This window comes from Hyla sarda, chromosome 5, assembly GCF_029499605.1.
Source record: "Hyla sarda isolate aHylSar1 chromosome 5, aHylSar1.hap1, whole genome shotgun sequence".
NCBI classification, from domain to species: domain Eukaryota; kingdom Metazoa; phylum Chordata; class Amphibia; order Anura; family Hylidae; genus Hyla; species Hyla sarda.
In genome coordinates, this window is record NC_079193.1 from 335,424,833 (window position 1) to 335,448,649 (window position 23,817).

At 45.3% G+C, this 23,817-nt stretch overlaps 1 protein-coding gene across 3 annotated transcripts in view; it reads right to left on the minus strand.

The window, feature by feature from the left end:
• The window catches only part of DPY19L4 (dpy-19 like 4), a 74,401-nt gene that overhangs the window by 2,807 nt on the left and 47,777 nt on the right, over window positions 1-23,817 (minus strand). For all 3 annotated transcript variants that reach the window (XM_056522481.1, XM_056522480.1, XM_056522479.1), the window contains 6 exons: window positions 23,219-23,338; window positions 9,472-9,592; window positions 5,572-5,628; window positions 5,365-5,447; window positions 3,909-4,041; window positions 642-800 (listed from right to left, as the gene is read on the minus strand). In XM_056522481.1, the coding sequence (XP_056378456.1) occupies window positions 642-800; window positions 3,909-4,041; window positions 5,365-5,447; window positions 5,572-5,628; window positions 9,472-9,592; window positions 23,219-23,338 (673 nt within the window). The remainder of the gene's footprint in view (window positions 1-641; window positions 801-3,908; window positions 4,042-5,364; window positions 5,448-5,571; window positions 5,629-9,471; window positions 9,593-23,218; window positions 23,339-23,817) is intronic.

Sequence of the window (23,817 nt, forward strand, 5' to 3'; positions counted from 1 at the left end):
AGGATATAGAGGGATATTTATCAACAACTGTCCAGAGGAAGAGTGGTGCAGTTGCCCATAGCAACCAATCAGATTGCTTCTTTCATTTTTAAAGAGACCTGGGAAAAATGAAAGAAGCAATCTGATTGGATGCTATGGGCAACTGCACTACTCTTCATCTACACAGGTTTTGATAAATCTCTCTCATACAGTTTAACAGTCTCTCCCACGGAGCTATACTTACCTAGTCCCATCTTCTTGGCTGTATTCACGCCCCCTAAGTGTGATTGATAGTCCGCGTCACTGCTCTGTCCCTAAGCAGATGGAGCAGTGCGATGACGCGCGCTGTTCCCAGGACTGTCAATCATGCTGAGAGGCGTGATTACAGTCGAAGCAGCCGGACTAGGTAAGTATATCTCCCGCTCAGGGGACTACTTACAAGGATGGTGGGGAAGTCATATCATATCCTCACCATCCCTGTGAGCAAGAAAGACCCCCCCCCCCCCCCCCCCCCCCCCGGGGGTTGGTGAGAATGAAGATTTAACAACAGTGTTACCACATTTTATATATAGTAAAATCTCATGATTGGTTCCCTTAATATTTTACATTCGGGACAGGCCCAGTTTAATATTTAGTATTGACCCCCAATATAAGGAACTTACATGGTCATTTGCAACATCAAGCAAATCTTTAACTCTGCAGCCATTCATTCCGACCACCTCATTGCAGATGGCGTCTTCAATCACCACATAGCTGGCTTTATAAGAGGTAAGTATCTTATAGATGTTCTCTGCTGACCTCATACTGTAAATCTGATACATCTGTAAGAAGAAAATAATAGATATTTCATTTATGACATGAATCTAAGTGTTTCCCTGTGAACCGCCAGTAAGAACACTGGCCATGCATAAGAAAGCTATTAGCCCACATTAATTGGAGATTGTGCCTAGGACGAAGTATCTCACCTTGGTGAATCATGCATTAAGGGAGATATCCATAGAAAAAAAATAGCTGCTTTCTTTTAGAAACAGTGCCACTCTTGGCCTCAGTTTGTGTGCGGAATTGCAGCTCCGTTTTCCTGAAGTAAATTGAGCTAAGTTTTATTACCACACACAACGTGAGGACAGGTCTGGTGCTGTTTTGAAGACACTGCAACGTTTTTTTTATTTTATAATTCTGGATAACCCCTTAAAATCTTATGGTCAAGTGATTGGTAGGTGGCTGGCACTGCACATATGAAAGAAAACAATACAGCTGTGAATTCTGGGGCAAAAGCTGGAAGGAAACGTATTTGTTCTGACCAGGTTATCTAGTGATCCGGCTCTATCGGGTGAACAAATGAAAAAATACACTTTGTGAAATAATTTAAAAGTTATTTACTTATTTAATTAAAAGTTTCCTAATATAAAATGTTTGTTTAAATCCAAAACTATTTTCAAGATCTCTGTTTGCTGTCATTAAATGGGAACACTAAGGTTTCCATTCAGAGGCTGATTCTTCATTCTCACATACAAGTTTTTTTTTTTTTTGTGATCTGACAGCGGCATAAACTTCTTTCCTGTTCTGATGCTACAGTATACTAGATTAAAGTCCAGGCTGTCTAATACAGGATGATCTGGATTGTAAACAAGAATGATTCTTTTCACAGACAAGAAGCAAGGATCTTGAAAATTAAGAAAAAAAAAAAAGTCGAATTAGTCTCCTGTATAAATGAAATGATATTCAAATCATAAAAGGCCATGTCTGTTCCTGTCCATATGCCGCCTTAGGACAAATAAAATCCCCTATAGCAACAGTGCAGATCATGTATTGCCATGCTGTAATGTCACCTGCAGTCTTAAAGGAGACAGTGAATATCTGTAAATTAACAGTTAAAGGGGTTGTCCATGGATAGAAACACACAGCTAATTACAGCACTACCCTTGTCCTCAGGTTGTGTGTGGTATTACAACTTGGCTCCATTCACCTCAATGGAACTGAGCTGCAATACCTCACACAACCTGAGGACAAAGGTGGTGCTGTTTTTGGAAGAAATTATTTCCGTGTTTCCATCCCTGGATAACTCCTTTAATGGGAGTTGCATTAAAGGGGTCCTCCGGTGCTCCAGCGTTCTGAAAATGTTGTTCAGAACGCTCGGAGCCAGAGATGTAGACGTCACGGTCACACCCCCTCACGATGTCACGCCAGCAGCGGGACCCCAGCAATCAGACATCTTATCCCCTATTCTTTGGATAGGGGATAAGATGTCTAGCAGCGGCGTACCCCTTTAACAGTGTAGCTACACAAGCTATACTGTTTCTATAACTCACAAGTTACAGGAATAGCAGGACTTGCGGTGCTACACTGTTAACCCACCTCCTTTTATCCTCTATGGGAGTTGCATAAACAGCATTGGGCTTCTTGAGCACCTCCGGCAGCCACAACCAGGTCCAGAGGGAACCCAGGGGGTTAGGTGTGGGTCCCATCAGTAATTTATGGCATATCAGTGGCTAAGCCATAAATGTCTGAGATAGGAATACCCCTTAAAGGGGTATTCCGCCCCTAGACATCTTATCCCCTATCCAAAGGATAGGGGATAAGATGTCAGATCGCCGCGGTCCCGCTGCTGGGGACCCCTGGGATCCCCGCTGCAGCACCGCGCTATCATTACAGCACAGAGCGAGTTCGCTCTGCACGTAATGATGGGCGGTACAGGGGCCGGAGCATCGTTACGTCACGGCTCCGCCCCTCGTGATGTCATGGCCCGCCCCTTTCAATACAAGTCTATGGGAGGGGGCGTGGCGGTTGTCACGCCCCCTCCCATAGACTTGCATTAAGGGGACGGGCCGTGATGTCACGAGGGTCGGCGCCATGACGTCACGCTGCTCTGTCCCCCGTATCGCCCGTCATTATGTACAGAGCAAACTCGCTCTGTGCTGTAATGATAGCGCGGTGCCGCAGCGGGGATCCCAGGGCTCCCCAGCAGCGGGACCGCGGCGATCTGACATCTTATCCCCTATCCTTTGGATAGGGGATAAGATGTCTAGGGGCGGAATACCCCTTTAAAGGGGTACTCTGGTGGAAAACCTTTTATTTTTTTTTTTATTTTTTTTATGAACTGGTGCCAGAAAGTTAAACAGATTTGTTAATTACTTCTATTATAAAATCTTAATCCTTTTAGTACTTATTAGCAGCTGTTGGCTACGGAGGAAATTCTTTAACTTTTTGAATTTCATTTTAGTGTTGTCCACAGTGCTCTCTGCTGACACCTCTGTCCGTGTCATGAACTGTCCAGAGCAGCATAGGTTTGCTATGGGGATTTTCTCCTACTCTGGACAGTTCCTGATATGGACAGAGGTGTCAGCAGAGAGCACTGTGGTCAAGACAAAAAAGAAATTCAAAAAATAAAGATTTTCCTCTGTAGCGAACAGCTGCTAAAAAGTACTAAAAGGATTAAGATTTTTTAATAGAAGTCATTTACAAATTTGTTTAACTTTCTGCCACCAGTTCATTAAAAAAAATAAAAATAAAATAAAAAAAAAGGTTTCCACCAGAGTACCTAATGGTTATCCAGGAATAGAAAAACAGAGCTAGTTTCTTTCCAAGAGAGCACCACACCTGTCCCCAGGTTGTGGGTGGGATTACAGCTTGGCTCCATTTAATTCAATGGAACAGAGCTGCAATACCACATCCAACCTGAGAACATGTGAGGTGCTGTTTTTATTAAGAAATCAGCTGTGTTTTTTTTCCTAATCCTGGACAACGTCCAGGGGTTGTCTGGCCCCCTTTATTTTTTTTTTTATGCATGTGTCCTGCCACAGCCAGCCAGGCATTTCCCTTGCATAATTTAGTAGTTAATAGCAGCCATTTAGGGGGGGCTAAGCAACAGCAACATCCATTAGACAACCACCTTAACATATGCAAAAAAAATAAAAAATCCCTGGAATTACATTTTCATTTCTCCTCATCAGGTCTTCATCATTGTACACCGGTAAGCTGGTCACCATCCATCCAGTGCATAGTTTTATAGCAGCCATCAGCTGAGGACTTCCAGCAAACACTGCTGTGAGGGGAGCCTGACTTCTGGGGAGAGAGGAAGAGGCAAGTGTCAGCGTTACACAATTCTCTAATACACCGTTTTCCTACATAGGTGCCTCCAGCTGTTGCAAAACTACAACTCCCAGCATGCACGGACAGCCTTCGGCTGTCCGTGCATGCTGGGAATTGTAGTTTTGCAACAGCTGGAGGCACCCTGGTAGGGAAACATTGAGCTAATATATCATTATCATGGACCCTTATACACAGAGGCTATGCTTGCTCTGTAATAATGATAGGGGGGGACTAAGAATACACTGGTGCGTTCCTGCCATCTTGATGCGACAGCTCAGAAGACAGTAACACAGTTTGAAGACAATGTGTCGGGGATGGCCGACTATCCTATGTGTAACGGGGCCTAAAGACTAACATAAGCCACTGTCAGAGCTGTTTGGCAGCGGCTTATTCCCCTCTCCTAACTGAAAACACGTGCACGCTCAGCCAAGCGGAGTGTGCACATCGATACAAGATGTATGGGCACCATAAACATTCCAAGAAGGAACCAACAGAATCTGGACTTTGGCTGCCGATGATGACAAAAGAGTAAAAACATCAGAACAAGATCTATATATATATAATTTTTTTATTATTATATATAAAAAAAAAAAGAATAAAAAAAAAAATATTTATTTATATACAATATTTAGAAGGCTACTCAGCAGTTTGTGTAGCTTAGGGTGCATTCACAGCACGTTTTTGCAATACAGTTCCCGTATACGTTTTCTATGCGAAAACCGTATGGAACCGTATAGAAAACCGTATGCATTGACTCTCCATTGAAAACCGTATGCCAAATGATGCATCAGGTTGTGTCAGTTTTGTATCCTGTACGGTTTTGTCAGTTTTTTTCCTGTACCCAAAACCGTAGCCTACCACGGTTTTTGGTCCGGGAGAAAAACTGTATTAAACCGTATACGTTTTTTTTAAAACATGGGATTCAATGGGAACCGTACAGAACCGTATGTGCGTACGGTTCCATCCGGTTTTCACCATCCGGTTTTTGACTTTGCACAGTTTTTTTTCTTGGAATTTCAATCAATCAATCAAGAGAAACTTTTTTCATAATGGAGTGAAAAGTTAAAAACGTACACTTTTTTTCTTAAAAAACTGATGCAACCGTACATCATTTTTTAAACCGTATACGAGTTAAAATTTGTACACACGTTTTGATACAGTTTAGTCCGGTTTTTGAGGGATCAGTTTTTCATCCAAAACCTGATACGGGAACTGTATTGCAAAAACGTGGTGTGAATGCAGCCTTAAAGTGGAATTTCCCTTTAAATGTCCTGTATATTACAAGGGGGCACTTACTTTATCCAGTTCATGAGCTCCACCGTGTCAGACTCATAGTGTTCCTCCAGTTCTGACAATTCATTCACTATCTTGGGTAAAAACTGCAGAATATACACATGATGGTATTGTGATCTCAAAATCTTATACGGCAAGACTTTATCTCACTACAGGAGGCAGGATGAACAATCCCTACAGAACGTCCACTGACATGTTCCCTTTTCCTACCTCTCTCCATAAACTGAAGCCGATCACGGTGGGGACAGCAGCACTTAACACGAAAGCCTGTAAGACAAAGCAAAACAGAAAAGAACTTTAATGGGGTACTCCGCAACAAAATGTCCCAAACGCTTGGAGCGGGAGGCCATGACGTCATGGCCACGCCCTCTCGTGATGTCATGGTACGCCCCCTCAATGCAAGTCTATGGGAGGGGGCGTGATGGTCGCCCCCTTCCATAGACTTACATTGAGGGGGCGTGGCCATGATGTCACGACCCCACCGCCCGCAACCAGCGATCTAAACGAATGCGGGGTGCTGAGATCATGGGGGTCCCAGCAGCAGGACATCTTATCCCGTATCCTTTGGATGACTAGGGGCAGAGTACCCCTTTAAGGTGAATGCCCAGACAGAATTTATGCAATTTTAAAATTAATCTCTAGATATGGTATATTTATTATTTTGACTAAAATGACACTTAAAAGATTATTTATTCCGACCACCAATACTACAATCCTATCTTACATGGACAAAAAGGAGGAAAGGGGCATGGCCCGAGACACAGGAGGGCAGGAAAGGGGCATGGCCCGAGACACAGGAGGGCAGGAAAGGGGCATGGCCCGAGACACAGGAGGGCAGGAAAGGGGCATGGCCCGAGACACAGGAGGGCAGGAAAGGGGCATGGCCCGAGACACAGGAGGGCAGGAAAGGGGCATGGCCCGAGACACAGGAGGGCAGGAAAGGGGCATGGCCCGAGACACAGGAGGGCAGGAAAGGGGCATGGCCCGAGACACAGGAGGGCAGGAAAGGGGCATGGCCCGAGACACAGGAGGGCAGGAAAGGGGCATGGCCCGAGACACAGGAGGGCAGGAAAGGGGCATGGCCCGAGACACAGGAGGGCAGGAAAGGGGCATGGCCCGAGACACAGGAGGGCAGGAAAGGGGCATGGCCCGAGACACAGGAGGGCAGGAAAGGGGCATGGCCCGAGACACAGGAGGGCAGGAAAGGGGCATGGCCCGAGACACAGGAGGGCAGGAAAGGGGCATGGCCCGAGACACAGGAGGGCAGGAAAGGGGCATGACCCGAGACACAGGAGGGCAGGAAAGGGGCATGACCCGAGACACAGGAGGGCAGGAAAGGGGCATGACCCGAGACACAGGAGGGCAGGAAAGGGGCATGGCCCGAGACACAGGAGGGCAGGAAAGGGGCATGGCCCGAGACACAGGAGGGCAGGAAAGGGGCATGGCCCGAGACACAGGAGGGCAGGAAAGGGGCATGGCCCGAGACACAGGAGGGCAGGAAAGGGGCATGGCCCGAGACACAGGAGGGCAGGAAAGGGGCATGGCCCGAGACACAGGAGGGCAGGAAAGGGGCATGGCCCGAGACACAGGAGGGCAGGAAAGGGGCATGGCCCGAGACACAGGAGGGCAGGAAAGGGGCATGGCCCGAGACACAGGAGGGCAGGAAAGGGGCATGGCCCGAGACACAGGAGGGCAGGAAAGGGGCATGGCCCGAGACACAGGAGGGCAGGAAAGGGGCATGGCCCGAGACACAGGAGGGCAGGAAAGGGGCATGGCCCGAGACACAGGAGGGCAGGAAAGGGGCATGACCCGAGACACAGGAGGGCAGGAAAGGGGCATGACCCGAGACACAGGAGGGCAGGAAAGGGGCATGACCCGAGACACAGGAGGGCAGGAAAGGGGCATGACCCGAGACACAGGAGGGCAGGAAAGGGGCATGGCCCGAGACACAGGAGGGCAGGAAAGGGGCATGGCCCGAGACACAGGAGGGCAGGAAAGGGGCATGGCCCGAGACACAGGAGGGCAGGAAAGGGGCATGACCCGAGACACAGGAGGGCAGGAAAGGGGCATGACCCGAGACACAGGAGGGCAGGAAAGGGGCATGACCCGAGACACAGGAGGGCAGGAAAGGGGCATGACCCGAGACACAGGAGGGCAGGAAAGGGGCATGACCCGAGACACAGGAGGGCAGGAAAGGGGCATGGCCCGAGACACAGGAGGGCAGGAAAGGGGCATGGCCCGAGACACAGGAGGGCAGGAAAGGGGCATGACCCGAGACACAGGAGGGCAGGAAAGGGGCATGACCCGAGACACAGGAGGGCAGGAAAGGGGCATGACCCGAGACACAGGAGGGCAGGAAAGGGGCATGACCCGAGACACAGGAGGGCAGGAAAGGGGCATGGCCCGAGACACAGGAGGGCAGGAAAGGGGCATGGCCCGAGACACAGGAGGGCAGGAAAGGGGCATGACCCGAGACACAGGAGGGCAGGAAAGGGGCATGACCCGAGACACAGGAGGGCAGAAAAGGGGCATGACCCGAGACACAGGAGGGCAGGAAAGGGGCATGACCCGAGACACAGGAGGGCAGAAAAGGGGCATGACCCGAGACACAGGAGGGCAGAAAAGGGGCATGACCCGAGACACAGGAGGGCAGAAAAGGGGCATGACCCAAGACACAGGAGGGCAGGAAAGGGGCATGACCCGAGACACAGGAGGGCAGGAAAGGGGCATGACCCGAGACACAGGAGGGCAGGAAAGGGGCATGACCCGAGACACAGGAGGGCAGGAAAGGGGCATGACCCGAGACACAGGAGGGCAGGAAAGGGGCATGACCCGAGACACAGGAGGGCAGGAAAGGGGCATGGCCCGAGACACAGGAGGGCAGGAAAGGGGCATGGCCCGAGACACAGGAGGGCAGGAAAGGGGCATGGCCCGAGACACAGGAGGGCAGGAAAGGGGCATGACCCGAGACACAGGAGGGCAGGAAAGGGGCATGACCCGAGACACAGGAGGGCAGGAAAGGTGCATGACCCGAGACACAGGAGGGCAGGAAAGGGGCATGACCCGAGACACAGGAGGGCAGGAAAGGGGCATGACCCGAGACACAGGAGGGCAGGAAAGGGGCGTGACCCGAGACACAGGAGGGCAGGAAAGGGGCGTGACCCGAGACACAGGAGGGCAGGAAAGGGGCGTGACCCGAGACACAGGAGGGCAGGAAAGGGGCGTGACCCCAGACACAGGAGGGCAGGAAAGGGGCGTGACCCCAGACACAGGAGGGCAGGAAAGGGGCATGACCCGAGACACAGGAGGGTAGGAAAGGGGCAGGACCCGAGACACAGGAGGGTAGGAAAGGGGCATGACCCGAGACACAGGAGGGTAGGAAAGGGGCATGGCCCAAAACATAGGACGACAGGAAAAGGGCATGGCCCGAGACACAGGAGGGCAGGAAAAGAGAGTAGGCCAACACACAAGAGAGCTGGGCTAAGGAGTGGCATGGGACAAAAAATAGCTGGGCAGGTGTATGCCAAGGTCCCTGGGGAGCAAAGCTAGGAAGTGGTCTGGAAAACAAGAGAGCTGGGCAGGGGAGAAGCCCAGGACACAGGACATTTTTTTTTAAGCCTTGGTTCACACTTGTACTGAAGGCTTGGCTAGATGCCTCTGTTGCAAGTTCAGTCAAACATACAAAAGAATTTAGTGCAGTATGCTGCACCATAAATCCTAGACACCAAGAAGAAAACCTAATAAGTAAGATTAGACCCTACATCAGTGGTCTCAAACTGTGGCCCTCCAGATGTTACAAAACTTCAACTCCTAGCATGCCCGGACAGCCAACAGCTGGGAGTTGAAGTTTTGCAACATCTGGAGGGCCACAGTGTGAGACCACTGCCCTACGTGATCAGTTCACACTGGGAAGCAGCTGTATACGAAGGTTGTCATAATTTAGGCCAACACGAACTCAAAAAACTAATTTTTATTAAGAGATAAGAACAGGGAATGATAGTACAATAATTGGGAGTATAGTAACTGATGCTGCCCAGAGGTTGCATATGCAGCAAGTCATGGAGCCTCTGCCAACCCCTTTACATGATATAGGTAACACTGTATACTCACCAGTACAACCGGATGTACAGATTTCAGACGAATCCACTTGAAGAGCGTTAACCAAAGTTCTGGAGAACAAACACCGAAGGCAGCGATAACACAGACATGAGGTGTCCACATGTACTTCATTCTAAAACAAATACATCACATTATAATCTGATCTGTAAGCAATATTCACTTGATATATGAATGAATTTGGCATTAGGAAATTTGGGGAGATTCTTACCCAGCTGTACGGGGAACCCCCTGAGGAAGGAGCGAACGCGTGCTCGGGGTCCAGTAAACGGCACTATAAGCGGCATGGTTGAGTTACAATATTTTACTATTTATACTATCATATACTTGGGAGCAGTTTACAATAGGTTTAGGATATGATTCATATGGTCTTACCCACTGTGGGAATATACAGTGGGGCAAAAAAGTATTTAGTCAGCCACCAATTGTTCTCCCACTTAAAAAGATGAGAGAGGCCTGTAATTTTCATCATAGGTATACCTCAACTATGAGAGATATAATGAGAAAAAAAATTCATAAAATCACATTGTCTGATTTTTAAAGAATTTATTTGCAAATTATGGTGGAAAATAGGTATTTGGTCAATAAAAAAAGTTAATCTCAATACTTTGTTATATATCCTTTGTTGGCAATGACCGAGATCAAACGTTTTCACACACTGTTGCTGGTATTTTGGTCCATTCCTCCATGCAGATCTCCTCTAGAGCAGTGATGTTTTGGGGCTGTCGCTGGGCAACACGGACTTTCAACTTCCTCCAAAGGTTTTCTATGGGGTTGAGATCTGGAGACTGGCTAGGCCACTCGGGGACCTTGAAATGCTTCTTACGAAGCCACTCCTTTATTGCAAGGGTGGTGTGTTTGGGATCATTGTCATGCTGAAAGACCCAGCCACGTTTCATCTTCAATGCCCTTGCTGATGGAAGGAGGTTTTCACTCAAAATCTCATGATACATGGCCCCATTCATTCTTTGCTTTATACGGATCAGTTGTCCTGGTCCCTTAGCAGAAAAACAGCATCAAACCATGATGTTTCCACCCCCATGCTTCACAGTAGGTCTGGTGTTCTTTGCATGCAACTCAGCATTCTTTCTCCTCCAAACACGACGAGTTGAGTTTTTACCAAAAAGTTCTACTTTGGTTTCATCTGACCATATGACATTCTCCCAATCCTCTTCTGGATCATCCAAATGCTCTCTAGCAAACTTCAGACAGGCCCAGACATGTACTGGCTTAAGCAGGGGGACACGTGGCACTGCATGATTTGAGTCCCTGGTGGTGTAGTGTGTTATTGATGGTAGCCTTTGTTACTTTGGTCCCAGCTCTCTGTAGGTCATTCACTAGGTCCCCTGTGTGGTTCTGGAATTTTTGCTCACCGTTCTTGTGATAATTTTGACACCACGGGGTGAGATCTTACGTAGAGCCACAGATCGAGGGAGATTATCAGTGGTCTTGTATGTCTTCCATTTTCTAATAATTGCTCCCACAGTGGATTTATTCACACCAAGCTGCTTGCCTATTGCAGATTCAGTCTTCCTAGCCTATTGCAGGTGTACAATTTTGTTTCTGGTGTCCTTCGACAGCTCTTTGGTCTTGGCCATACTGGAGTTTGGAGTGTGACTGTTTGAGGTTGTGGACAGGTGTCTTTTATAATGATAAGTTCAAACAGGTCCCATTAATACAGGTACAAGTGGAGAACAGATGAGACTCTTAAAGGGGTTATCCAGGAAAAAACTTGATATATATATATATATATATATATATATATATATATATCTCAACTGGCTCCAGAAAGTTAAAACAGATTTGTAAATTACTTCTATTAAAAATAGAAAAAAAATTAATCTTAATCCTTTCAGTACTTCTGAGCTTCTGAAGTTAAGGTTGTTCTTTTCTGTCTAAGTCCTCTCTGATGACACCTGTCTCGGGAAACGCCTAGTTTAGAAGCAAATCCCCATTGCAAACCTCTTCTAAACTGGGCGTTTCCCAAGACAGGTGTCATCAGAGAGCACTTAGACAGAAAATAACAACCTTAACTTCAGAAGCTCATAAGTACTGAAAGGATTAAGATTTTTTAATAGAAGTAATTTACAAATCTGTTTAACTTTCTGGAGCCAGTTGATATATATATAAAAAAATTTTTTCCTGGAATACCCCTTTAAAGAAATTACAGGTCTGTAAGAACCAGAAATCTTGCTTGTTTGTAGGTGACCAAACACTTATTTTCCACCATAATTTGCAAATAAATTCTTAAAAAATTAGACAATGTAATTTTTTTTCTCATTATGTCTCTCATAGTTGAGGTATATCTATGATGAAAATTAAAGGCCTCTCTCATCTTTTTAAGTGGCAGAACATGCACAATTGGTGGTTGACTAAACATTTTTTTGCCCCACTGTATTACTGCCATACATTCCTGCTGCTCTTTGTACTATAGTGTGTACTTGCCAGAGGCGTAGCGTGGGGGGTGCAGGGAGGGCCGGCCGCACCGGGCGCAACATCTGGGGGGCGCGCTCTCCGGGATAGGAATACTTCTTTTTATGTGCCCGGGCCGGCTCCAGTGTGTGGCTGCAGGTGGGGGCCGGCCAGCGCATATAAAACCTAATACTGTATACTAAAAACCAGGGGGCCTCCAGCTGTTGTGAAACTACAACTCCCAGCATGGTCGGACCGTCAAAGGCTGTCCGGGCATGCTGGGAGTTGTAGTTTCACAACAGCTGGAGGCCCCCTGGTTTTTAGTATACAGTATTAGTTTTTTTATCCTCTGGTCGGCCCCCACCTGCAGCCACACACGGGAGCCGGCCCGGGCACATAAAAAGAAGTATTCCTAATCCTATCCCGGACATCCCTGTGTCCTGAAAAATCTTTTCGGGACATAAGGATGTCTGCCGGTCACTCACCATTCCCCGGCCCGCGCGTGTCCTCCTTCGGTCCTTCGCTTCTCCGCCTCTATGGTTGTACGCACGGGACGTCACTGACGTCCCGTGCGTACAACCATAGAGGCGCAGGAGGACCGCAGGATCATCGCAGGAGGACGCGCGCTGGCCGGGGCCTGGTAAGTGACCGGCGGCACGTCATCTTCTTCAGTGTTCCGGTCACCGCTCCCCCGATCCCGGTACCTACTGCTATGGTCCATAGGCCATAGCAGTAGATGTGACCCCGGGCCGGAGGAGCAGTGACCGGATCACTGTGGGGGCAGCAGTACAGACATACAGCCTCCAGCCATACACTGTATATGGCTGGAAGCTGTATGTCTGTGGGGTGGGGGGAAGCTGCCTAATATTGTGGGGGAACTGCTGACCTAATGTGGGGGGAGCTGCCTACAAATGTGGGGGGAGCTGCCTACAAATGTGGGAGGAGCTGCCTAATATTGTGGGGGGGGGGGGAGCAATACATGTACATACATGTGCTTAGGGGCTAAGGGTTTCTTTAACTAATCTAGTGGAAGAGACTCTAGTGCTAAAATTCACGGGTTAGGGGGCGCAAATTACTTGCCTTGCCCCGGGTGCGCTGACAACCCACGCTACACCACTGGTACTTGGTATATGGACTTCCCAGTTTGGGATACAATTGGATATCACTGCTGTTTTATATAATTATTATGGTATACAAAGGCGTGGAACTGGCTCTTCTTGTCTGTACTTTTATGAACATCTCGTAGAGATGTAGGGGGAAGATTTATCAAAACCTGTCCAGAAGAAAAGTTGCTGGGTTGCCCATAGCAACCAATCAGATCGAATCTTTCATTATTCACAGGTCTTTACAAAAATGAAAGAAGTGATCTGATTGGTTACTATGAACAACTCAACAACTTTTCCTCTTGACATGTTTTGATAAATCTCATCCATAGTGTATTTTTAACCCCTTAACGACCACGGGTATATTTACATCTGTGGCCGCCTCCCAATCTGTGAAGCTTTGTATCTGTGGGGTCCCAGTTGCTATCAGCAACCAGGACCCGCAGCTAATACCCGACATTGCCGATTTGGCTGATGTCTGGTATTAACCCTTTAGACGCCACGATCAAAGTTGATCGCGGCATCTAAAACGGGAGAATATGCTGCCGATTAGCTCAGCAGAGCTGTTTGGGACCGCCACGGTGAAAACGCGGCGTCCTGAACAGCTGAGAGGACAGTGGGAGGCTTCCTACCTGGCTCCACGCTGTTCCGATCAGCGTTTGATTGCTCAAAGCCTGAGATCTAGACTTGAGCAATCAAGCACAGAGAACACTGATCAAGAGGTAGGTGGAGTGTCCTTAAAAATGATTTCAGGGACTTAGGCCGCAAGCTTAAGGCAAGGACCTCCAAGGTAGTATTTTCTGAAATACTACCAGTACCACGAGCTACACCAGAGAGGCAGCGGGAGATCAGGGAGGTAAACAAGTGGCTCAGAAGCTGGTGTAGGAAGGAAGGGTTTGGGTTCATGGAGAACTGGGCTGACTTCGCTGTCGGTTACCGGCTCTACCGTAGGGACGGGCTGCACCTCAATGGGGAGGGTGCAGCTTTGCTTGGGGAGAAGATGGCTAGAAGGGTGGAGGAGTGTTTAAACTAGGGACTTGGGGGGAGGGAACCTACAGCAAAGAGGGGGAAGATAGTGTAGATAGAGAGGTGGGAATTATTAATGTACCTGGGGGTGAAGCGGAGGGAAGGGTTAGAATAGTTAATAGGAATAAGCTTCATAGGAAAATAAAACTTACACCCTTGAATCCCATTAACCCCAATAACATAAAGGATGGAAATGTAAAGTGTATGTTCACAAATGCCAGAAGCCTAGCAAATAAAATGGGGGAGCTTGAGGCCTTGATACTGGAGGAACATATTGATATAGTTGGGGTCACTGAGACATGGCTGGACTCCTCGCATGACTGGGCTGTCAATCTGCAGGGGTTTACATTGTTTCGCAAGGATAGAATGAACAGAAATGGTGGTGGAGTCTGTCTGTATGTAAGAAGTGGTATGAAAGTCAGTGTGAACGATGCCATAGTGTGTGATGATTCTGAGGAGGTGGAATCACTGTGGGTAGAATTACAAAAGGAGGGAAATACTGAAAAAATAATATTTGGTGTAATCTACAGACCCCCTAATATCACTGAAGAGATAGAAGTTCAGCTTCATAAACAAATAGAGAGGGCCGCCCGGGCAGGAACAGTGGTAATAATGGGAGATTTTAACTATCCAGATATAGATTGGGGTCCGGGGTTGGCTAAAACTACAATGGGGCGACAATTCCTAAATTTATTGCAGGATAATTTTATGGGCCAGTTTGTGGGGGACCCAACAAGAAGTGATGCCTTGTTGGATCTGATCATTTCCAACAACGCAGAGCTGGTTGGTAATGTAACTGTGCGGGAAAACCTTGGTAATAGCGACCACAATATAGTTACTTTTGACTTAAAATGTAGAAAACAAAGACAGGCGGGGAAGGCAAAAACATATAACTTTAAAAAGGCAAACTTCCCTGGGCTGAGGGCTGCACTACAGGACATAGACTGGGGGGAGGTGTTGTCAAATACTGATACAGAAGGTAAATGGGACATCTTTAAATCAACTCTAAATAACTATACATCTAAATATATACCAAAGGGGAACAAATATAAACGATTAAAACTAAATCCTACATGGCTGACAAATGATGTTAAAAGAGCAATAAACAACAAAAAAATAGCCTTCAAAAAATACAAATCTGATGGGTCAGCGATAACATTTAAACAGTACAAAGAGCTTAATAAAATCTGTAAAAATGTAATAAAAACAGCAAAAATTCAAAACGAGAGACAGGTGGCCAAAGAAAGCAAAACTAATCCTAAATATTTTTTTAGATATATAAATACAAAAATACCAAGGACAGAGCATGTAGGACCCCTTAATAATGATAATGGGGAGGTTGTCACAGGCGATAAAGAGAAGGCGGAGCTACTGAATGGGTTCTTTAGTTCTGTATACACTATGGAAAAAGGAGCTGACATTGGACAGGTCAGTGCTGGTAACACATCATGTAATGTACTGAACTGGCTTAATGTAGAGATGGTACAAGGTAAGTTAAGTGATATAAATGTAAGCAAATCCCCAGGGCCGGATGGACTACACCCAAGAGTTCTTAGAGAGGTAAGTTCAGTAATATCTGTACCCCTGTTCATGATATTTAGAGATTCTCTGGTGTCTGGTATTGTGCCAAGGGACTGGCGCAAGGCGAATGTGGTGCCAATCTTCAAAAAGGGCTCTAGGTCTTCCCCAGGAAACTATAGACCGGTAAGTCTAACGTGCATTGTGGGTAAATTGTTTGAAGGACTTATAAGGGATTACATACAGGAATACATGGGGGATAATTGTATTATAAGTGATAGCCAGCATGGGTTTACTAAGGATAGAAGTTGTCAAACCAATCTAATTTGCTTTTATGAAGAGGTGAGTAGAAGCCTTGACAGAGGAATGGCTGTGGATATAGTGTTTCTGGATTTTGCTAAAGCGTTTGATACTGTCCCTCATAGACGTCTGACAGGTAAGTTAAGGTCTTTGGGTTTGGAAATTTTAGTTTGTAACTGGATTGAACACTGGCTCATGGATCGTACCCAGAGAGTGGTGGTCAATGATTCGTACTCTGATTGGTCCCTGGTAATTAGTGGTGTACCCCAAGGTTCTGTACTGGGACCGCTGTTTAATTTATTTATCAATGATATAGAGGATGGTATTAACAGCTCTGTTTCTATCTTTGCAGATGACACCAAGCTTTGTAGCACGGTACAGTCTATAGAGGATGTGCATAAGTTACAGGATGACTTGGATAGACTAAGTGTCTGGGCATCCACTTGGCAAATGAGGTTCAATGTGGATAAATGTAAAGTTATGCATCTGGGTACTAAGAACCTGCATGCATCGTATGTCTTAGGGGGGATTAAACTGGCAGAGTCACTGGTAGAGAAGGATCTGGGTGTACTTGTAGATCACAGACTACAGAATAGCATGCAATGTCAGGCTGCTGCTTCCAAAGCCAGCAGGATATTGTCATGTATCAAAAGAGGCCTGGACTCAAGGGAAAGGGGCATAATACTCCCCCTTTATAAAGCATTGGTACGGCCTCACCTGGAATATGCTGTTCAGTTTTGGTCGCCTGTACATAAAAGGGACACTGCGGAGTTGGAAAGGGTGCAGAGACGCGCGACTAAACTAATATGGGGCATGGAACATCTTAGCTATGAGGAGCGATTAAAGGAGTTACAATTGTTTAGTCTTGAGAAGAGACGTTTAAGGGGGGATATGATAAACGTATATAAGTACGGTATATTAATGGCCCATACAAAAAATATGGAGAAAAACTGTTCCAGGTTAAACCCCCCCAAAGGACAAGGGGGCACTCCCTCCGTCTGGAGAAGAAAAAGTTTAGTCTCAAGGGGCGACACGCCTTCTTTACCGTGAGGACTGTGAATTTATGGAACGGTCTACCTCAGGAACTGGTCACAGCAGGAACAATTAACAGCTTTAAAACAGGATTAGATACATTCATGGAACAAAATAACATTAATGCTTATGAAGAAATATAAAATCCCATCCCTTCCCCAATATCGTGCCACACCCCTACCCCTTAATTCCCTGGTTGAACTTGATGGATGTCTGTCTTTTTTCGACCGTACTAACTATGTAACTATGTAACTATGGCAATGCATTTAACAGTGCCTGCAATCAGTGTAATGCATGTTATAGCCCCTATGGGGGCTGTAACATTGCAAACAAAAAAAAGTTAATAAATGTGATTTAACCCCTATCCTAATTAAAGTCAGAATTACTCCCCTTTTCCCATAAAAAATAAAAAAACTGTAATATATACATTTGTGGTATCGCCACATGCGCAAGTGTCCAAACTTTAAAAATACATTGTTAATTAAACTGCACGGTCAATGGCGTACGCACAAAAAAATTCAAAATCCAAAATAGCGTATTTTTGGTCACTTTTTATAACATAAAAAAATGAATAAAAAGCGATCAAAAAGTCTGATCAAAACAAAAAAATGGTACTGATAAAAACTTCAGATCACAGCGCAAAAAAATGAGCCCTCATACCGCCCCATACGCAGAAAAATTTTAAAAGTTATCGGGGTCAGAAAATGACAATTTTAAACGTAGACATTTTCCTGCATGTAGTTATGATTTTTTTCAGAAGTCTGACAAAATCAAACCTATACAAGTAGAATATCATTTTAACCGTATGGACCTACAGAATAAACATAAGGTGTAATTTTTACGGAAAAATTTACAGCGTAGAAACGGAAGCCCCCAAAAGTTCCAAAATGTGTTTTTTCTTCAATTTTGTCACACAATGATTTTTTTTTCAGTTTCGCCGTAGTTTTTGTGTCAAATGACTGACGTCATTACAAAGTAGAATTGGTGGCATAAAAAAAGCCATCATATGGATTTTTAGGTGCAAAATTGAAAGGGTTATGATTTTTAAAAGGTAAGGAGGAAAAATCGAAAGTGCAAAAAACGGAAAAACGCTTGGTCCTTAAGGGGTTAATATATTCCAATAAAATATATTTTTTAACTGAAGTCATAACAACTTGTTTGGTCTTTAGTATAAAAAAAAATATATCAAGTTGGAGATAATGGTCCAAATATACTGATCTAGCACTATGCACATTACATATAGGGGACAGAATTGGCGTGGCCGGTTGGAATTTTGGCATTTAATGTACTGGGAAAATATTTAACTCTGATACAGAAGGGTAGAAGGCAGAGAACAACTCATATGGATAAACTACCAGAAAAGGATATCTGGGCAATAGGAGGTACCAAGAAAAAACTGTTTAAGGGTAGGGTCACATGTAATGGATCTGCAGCGTATTTTACGCTGCAGATCCGCCGGTGACCCGACCCATAGTGCTTCCAGCTGTTGCCCCGCCTCGCCCCCTGTCTGCTCGCAGTGGTAATCCCTCGCTCCAAGTACTTATAAACTGGGAGTGCACTCGGCGGCTCGCAGGCCCCCGTTTGGCTGCTTGGAGTGGGTAGGCCAGGGGGCAGAGTGAGGGAGTGTCAACAGCTGAAGGCACATTATGGGTTGGGTCACCAGCGGATCCACAGTGTAAAATACTCTTCGGATCCGTTACGTGTGACCCTACCCTACAGGGGTTGTCCAAGGATAGAAAAACGCTGCTTCCTTATTACAAAAACAGCACCACTACTGTCCACAGGATGTGTCTGGTATTGCAGCTTGGCTCTATTAAAGTTAATGGAATGGAAATGAGCTGCAATACCACTCACAACCTATGGACAGGTGTGGTGCTGTTTACAGCAGAAAGCAGCTATGTTTTTTGAATGCTGGATAAGCCATTTGAGATTTCCTATAGTACAGTCTACACAGACTTTATAATTTGCTATACATAACCTTACCTTCTGAATGACACAGTATAAAGCTATGTTCACACCATGTTTCTTCAACATGTCACATATCAGTCTGTACTATTCCCTAGACGCACCTAAAGAATCCCATCCTGTGGAACAATTGGGGGCAACTTCTTGTAGGTTACTTAGTGAACTCCCATAGACTTCAATAGAAGGAGCATGTCCAAGGGCAGCCAATTCTCCCATTATCTCATTAGGAAAGGGGCACACACAATATTTCCCAAACGTCAGACCTATGGCATATCCTATTGTAATCATTTGTATGGATTGATCCAACTTATTGTACGGACACATTATTGTATGGGTCCATGCCAGAATGGATGGTCCTGAAAAAGCATTTATCCGTTTTAGATTTTTTTTTTAATTGGTTTTATGCAGTAACCCAGTGTTTCCCAACCAGTGTGCCTCCAGCTGTTGCAAAACTACAACCCAAGTACAGATGTATAATGATTGTCTGGAAATGGTATAATTGAACACTAATATTTATTTTTAAAAAATGGACAATCAATAATACAATACTGTGATAAAAGCACAAACCGCAGGGTCCTATGACTGAATGCTGCTAATACTGCCCCTCTTATACATATATACAAATAACTGTCTATATTCAATGCACTTTATAGTATCGGATATACTGCGTTATTTGTTCTAACTTATAGTGGGCGATTGTGAGTTTATAGTTGGGCCCCTCCCCCCCCCCTCGAATTAGTGAATTACCTGCCGCAGCGCGCTGTCCCCACATTGGGGAACTATTCATATGTGACCCGCGGGCGCTGTTCTGCTTCTCTTCCCCCCCCCCCCCCCCAATGAATTATCAGCCCTGCACTGTCCCCCATATCGGGGAACTAATCATATGTAACCCACGAGCGCTGCTTCTGTACTATCCTCAGCCCGGGCTGCAAAAATAAACAAAATAAACTTTACCTCACCTTCCTACATTCCCCCCGTTGCTCCGGTACCGGCATCACGGTCCTTCCGCTGCTATTGCTGCTTCCTGGGGATGGGAGGTCACAGAGCCGTCAGCCTATCACCGGCCGCAGCGATGTCCCGTCTCAGCCGGTGATAGGCTGAGAGCACGGTCATGTAAGGAGCCGGCCGGTGATAGGCTGACGGCTCTGTGACATTCCCATCCCCAGGAAGCAGCATGAGGCTCGCATCGCTGGACCTGGAGGCCGTTACCGGAGCAACGGGGAAAGTAGGAAGGTGAGTTAAAGTTTATTTTGTTTATTTTTGCAGCCCGGGCACAGGATAGTACAGTACAGCGTGGCGGCTGATAATTATTTGAGGGGGGGGGGGGGGGGGGGGGGGGAGAAGCAGCGCACGCGGGTCACATATGATTAGTTCTCCGAAGTGGAGACAGCGCAGTGCTGGGCTGATAAACCGGGGAAGGGGCAGTGCCCACGGGTCACATGATTGGGGGGGGGGGGAGAAAAAACGTTAAATACCATGGAACCGCCATAATTTACAAAAATACCATGATACATATTTTTGGTCATACCGCCCAGCTCTATATAATCTGTATCACAATATGACAATATCACACAATATATCAGTATCTTATATATGAAAATACGTAATACTCTGTATGTTAGATGTGAGTCCTGAAAAAGGCAAATTCTGTAAACAAGGGTCCTCTGGTTTCTGATATACAAAGACCCTGTGAATGGAAAGGCTGCAATATTCATATGCAATAGTCACAAATCTTAGAGGTGTGTAATGGTTAGGCGCAGATCCTGTAAGACAAATGTATAATGCTCCTTTGCAGTTTAATTATTTATTCCTGTAAGGAAAGATGTTGGCACAAAGTGCCACTCACCACTCCCACTACACAGCCGTAGGTGTCCGGTCCCTGGAGTACGCTGTCCCGATCTGTCTGCTGTAGGCGGCGATGGAAGCACACCTTTGTGCGGCCGCTTGCTCCGGCGGGATCTCCATGGCATGTGACGTAGGTGGTCACCTGATTGCAGGTCAGCTGACCGGGAGGGCGGATTGGGGATTCTATAAGCCAGGTATATGCTCCGTCCCAGTTGTTCTGTATCTGGCTGGCAGGATCGGTGCTCTATATCAGTGGTCTCCAACCTGCGGACCTCCAGATGTTGCAAAACTACAACTCCCAGCATGCCCGGACAGCCAACGGCTGTCCGGGCATGCTGGGAGTTGTAGTTTTGCAACATCTGGAGGTCCGCAGGTTGGAGACCACTGCTCTATAAAGCCAATGCTTTGTATATACAATTCAACAGGGCTTGCTGATACCAGTGGTGACTTGTCTTGGAGTTGTATAGTACGGGCTGTAGTAAATCGGGGTGCATAAAAGCAAGAACAAATGACATAAGGAATAAATAATTGGATACAAGGAATAAATAATTGAACTGCTCTGAGAAAGACACAAAGCGCATCATTATATGCAAAGGAGCATTATACATTTGTCTTACAGGATCTGCGCCTAACCATTGCCCACCTCTAAGATTTGTGACTTTCGCATATGAACATTGCAGCCTTTCCATTCACAGGGTCTTTGCATATAAGAAACCAGAGGACCCTTGTTTACAGGATTTACCTTCTTTTCAGGATTTGCCTTTTTTGCTTTACAGGAATTACATATCAGCAAACAGAGAACTATTATTTTTCAGGACTCACATACGTATTTTCATACATAAGGCTGCGTTCACATCTCGTTCTTTCAATACGGTTCCCGTATCAGGTTTTTTTGTAAAAAAAAATTGTCTCAAAACCGGTCCGAACCATATACAACCGTATATACCTCTGTACAGTTTTAAACCGTATACAGTTTGAAAACGGATGTCCGGTTGCATCCGGTTTATTACGTTTTTTGAAGAAAAAAAAATACGGATACGGTTTTATGTTTGTCCTTAATTAAATAAAGTTCTTCTTGTTCTAATTGTGGGAAGAACTTTCGGCATGCACTGCGCATGTGCAAACTGCAAAACCGGATTGTGCAAACGCACATGCGGTTCTGTATGGTTCCCATTGACCACCATTTAAAAAGAAACGTACATGGGTTGTATCTGGTTTTTCACCCGGACATAACACCGTAGTAGAATACGGTTTTGTGTACGGGAAAAAAACAGATAAAACCGTAAATGTTGCAAAACGTACACAACCGGATGCTACATTTGGCATATGGTTTTCAATGACATGTCTATACATACGGTTTGCAATATGGTTCCATACGGTTTTTACACTTAAATAGGATACTGTGAATGCAGCCTAAGATACTGATATTGTCATATTGTGATACAGATTATTTGCCATAATCCGAATTGGTCATTTAGCACATATAGTGGGTGAGTTTAATATAAGTTAGAACAAATAACGCAGTATATCCGATTCTATAAAGTGCATTAAGGGATATTTATCAATGTTTGCTTATGTATTCTTTTTTTTAGTAATTTTTTCCTTACTTTTTTTTTGCTTATATGTGACTTATTTATCAACTGGTCTCAGTCTGTTGATAATTTTCTTTCACGTAAGCAATTTTTCCTGTTTTACTCTGGTAGTAGCTTTTTCTGCTCCATGTTTGAGCTGGAGTAAATTTAGTCAATTTTTAACCCTGTTGCGACTGTCGCAGTTGCGACTGTCGCAGTTGCGACTGTCGCAGTTAATAAATACCTGACTACCCGTAGTCCATTTTAAAATTACTACTACGTAGTTAATTTTTGGAAAACTTGCTTTTCTTGCTTTCCAGTCAAAATGTCGCACGAAAAATCGCGTAGTCGCAGTTGCGACAATTTTGCGACAATTATAGTAAAGAAAACCTGACTAAACCCGTTGATAAATGTCCATAATTGAATATAGACAGTTATTTGTATATATGTATAAGAGGGGCAGTATTAGCAGCATACAGCCGTAGGGCCCTGCGGTTTGTGCTTTTATCGCAGTATTGTATTTTTAAATAAATTAAATAAATATTAGTGTTCAATTATACCATTTCCAGACATTCATTATACATCTGTACTTGAGACAGATGGTAAATTGAGGACTGAGGAACTTTGTGGTTTTATTCCTTTTTCTATCACTCTCTGGGTGTGAGAGTATCTCAGTTAACCTCATTTAATATATTGTGAGCTGCACATATATATATATTTAAAAACTACAACCCAGTTTGCCGGGACACCCTATCTAGGCATGCCAGGAGTTGTAGTTTTGCAACAGCTGGAGGCACACTGGTTGGGAAACACTGGGTTACTGAATGAAAAAAAACCTGTGTGCCTGCAGCTGTTGCAAAACTACAACTCCCAGCATGCTCGGAAAGCCTTTGGCTGGGAGTTGTAGTTTTGCAACAGCTGGAGGCACACTGGTAAGGAAACACTCCAGCAACCAAAAAGAGTTCTCACCCCTCGAAGGTCATGGCCAGTAAACCAAGGAGAAGACTTTGGATGACATGGTAGATGACTTCTGGCCTTTCGCCAACGTGTCCTTCCTCTGGGGTAGCATTACAGCTGACTGCCTCACCGCTGCGTGCAAGAACAAGATTCTTGTTAGTGTAAAAAAATAAAAGCACAACATCCCGAAATGGAAAAAAAATAAAAAAAATAACATCTTGTAGAAAATTAAGATCAGGGTGTTCTATTGTAGGACGCCCTAAGCTATAGAGAAGGAAACTTACAAGTCAAGGCTGAAGGTTATGGGGCGTTTATACTGTTGGCCTATCCTTAGGGTAAGCCATTAATATCAGATTAGTGGGGGGGGGGGGTCCAACTCCTTGTATTCCTGCTGAGTATGAGAGTCTTATCCAACCCCTAGAAATGGCCCAATACACATGCAATGCCAATGGAAACGTAGCATTAAATGGCTTTAATTAAAGTGTACCTGTTGTTTGCAATAACTTTTTATGTAGATAATACCATTATATGGTAAGTATTATTATATTGTAATATACTTTGTTTAAACATTTTTTATTTTTTTGGGTGAAAAGATACTGCCTTGTCCCTGC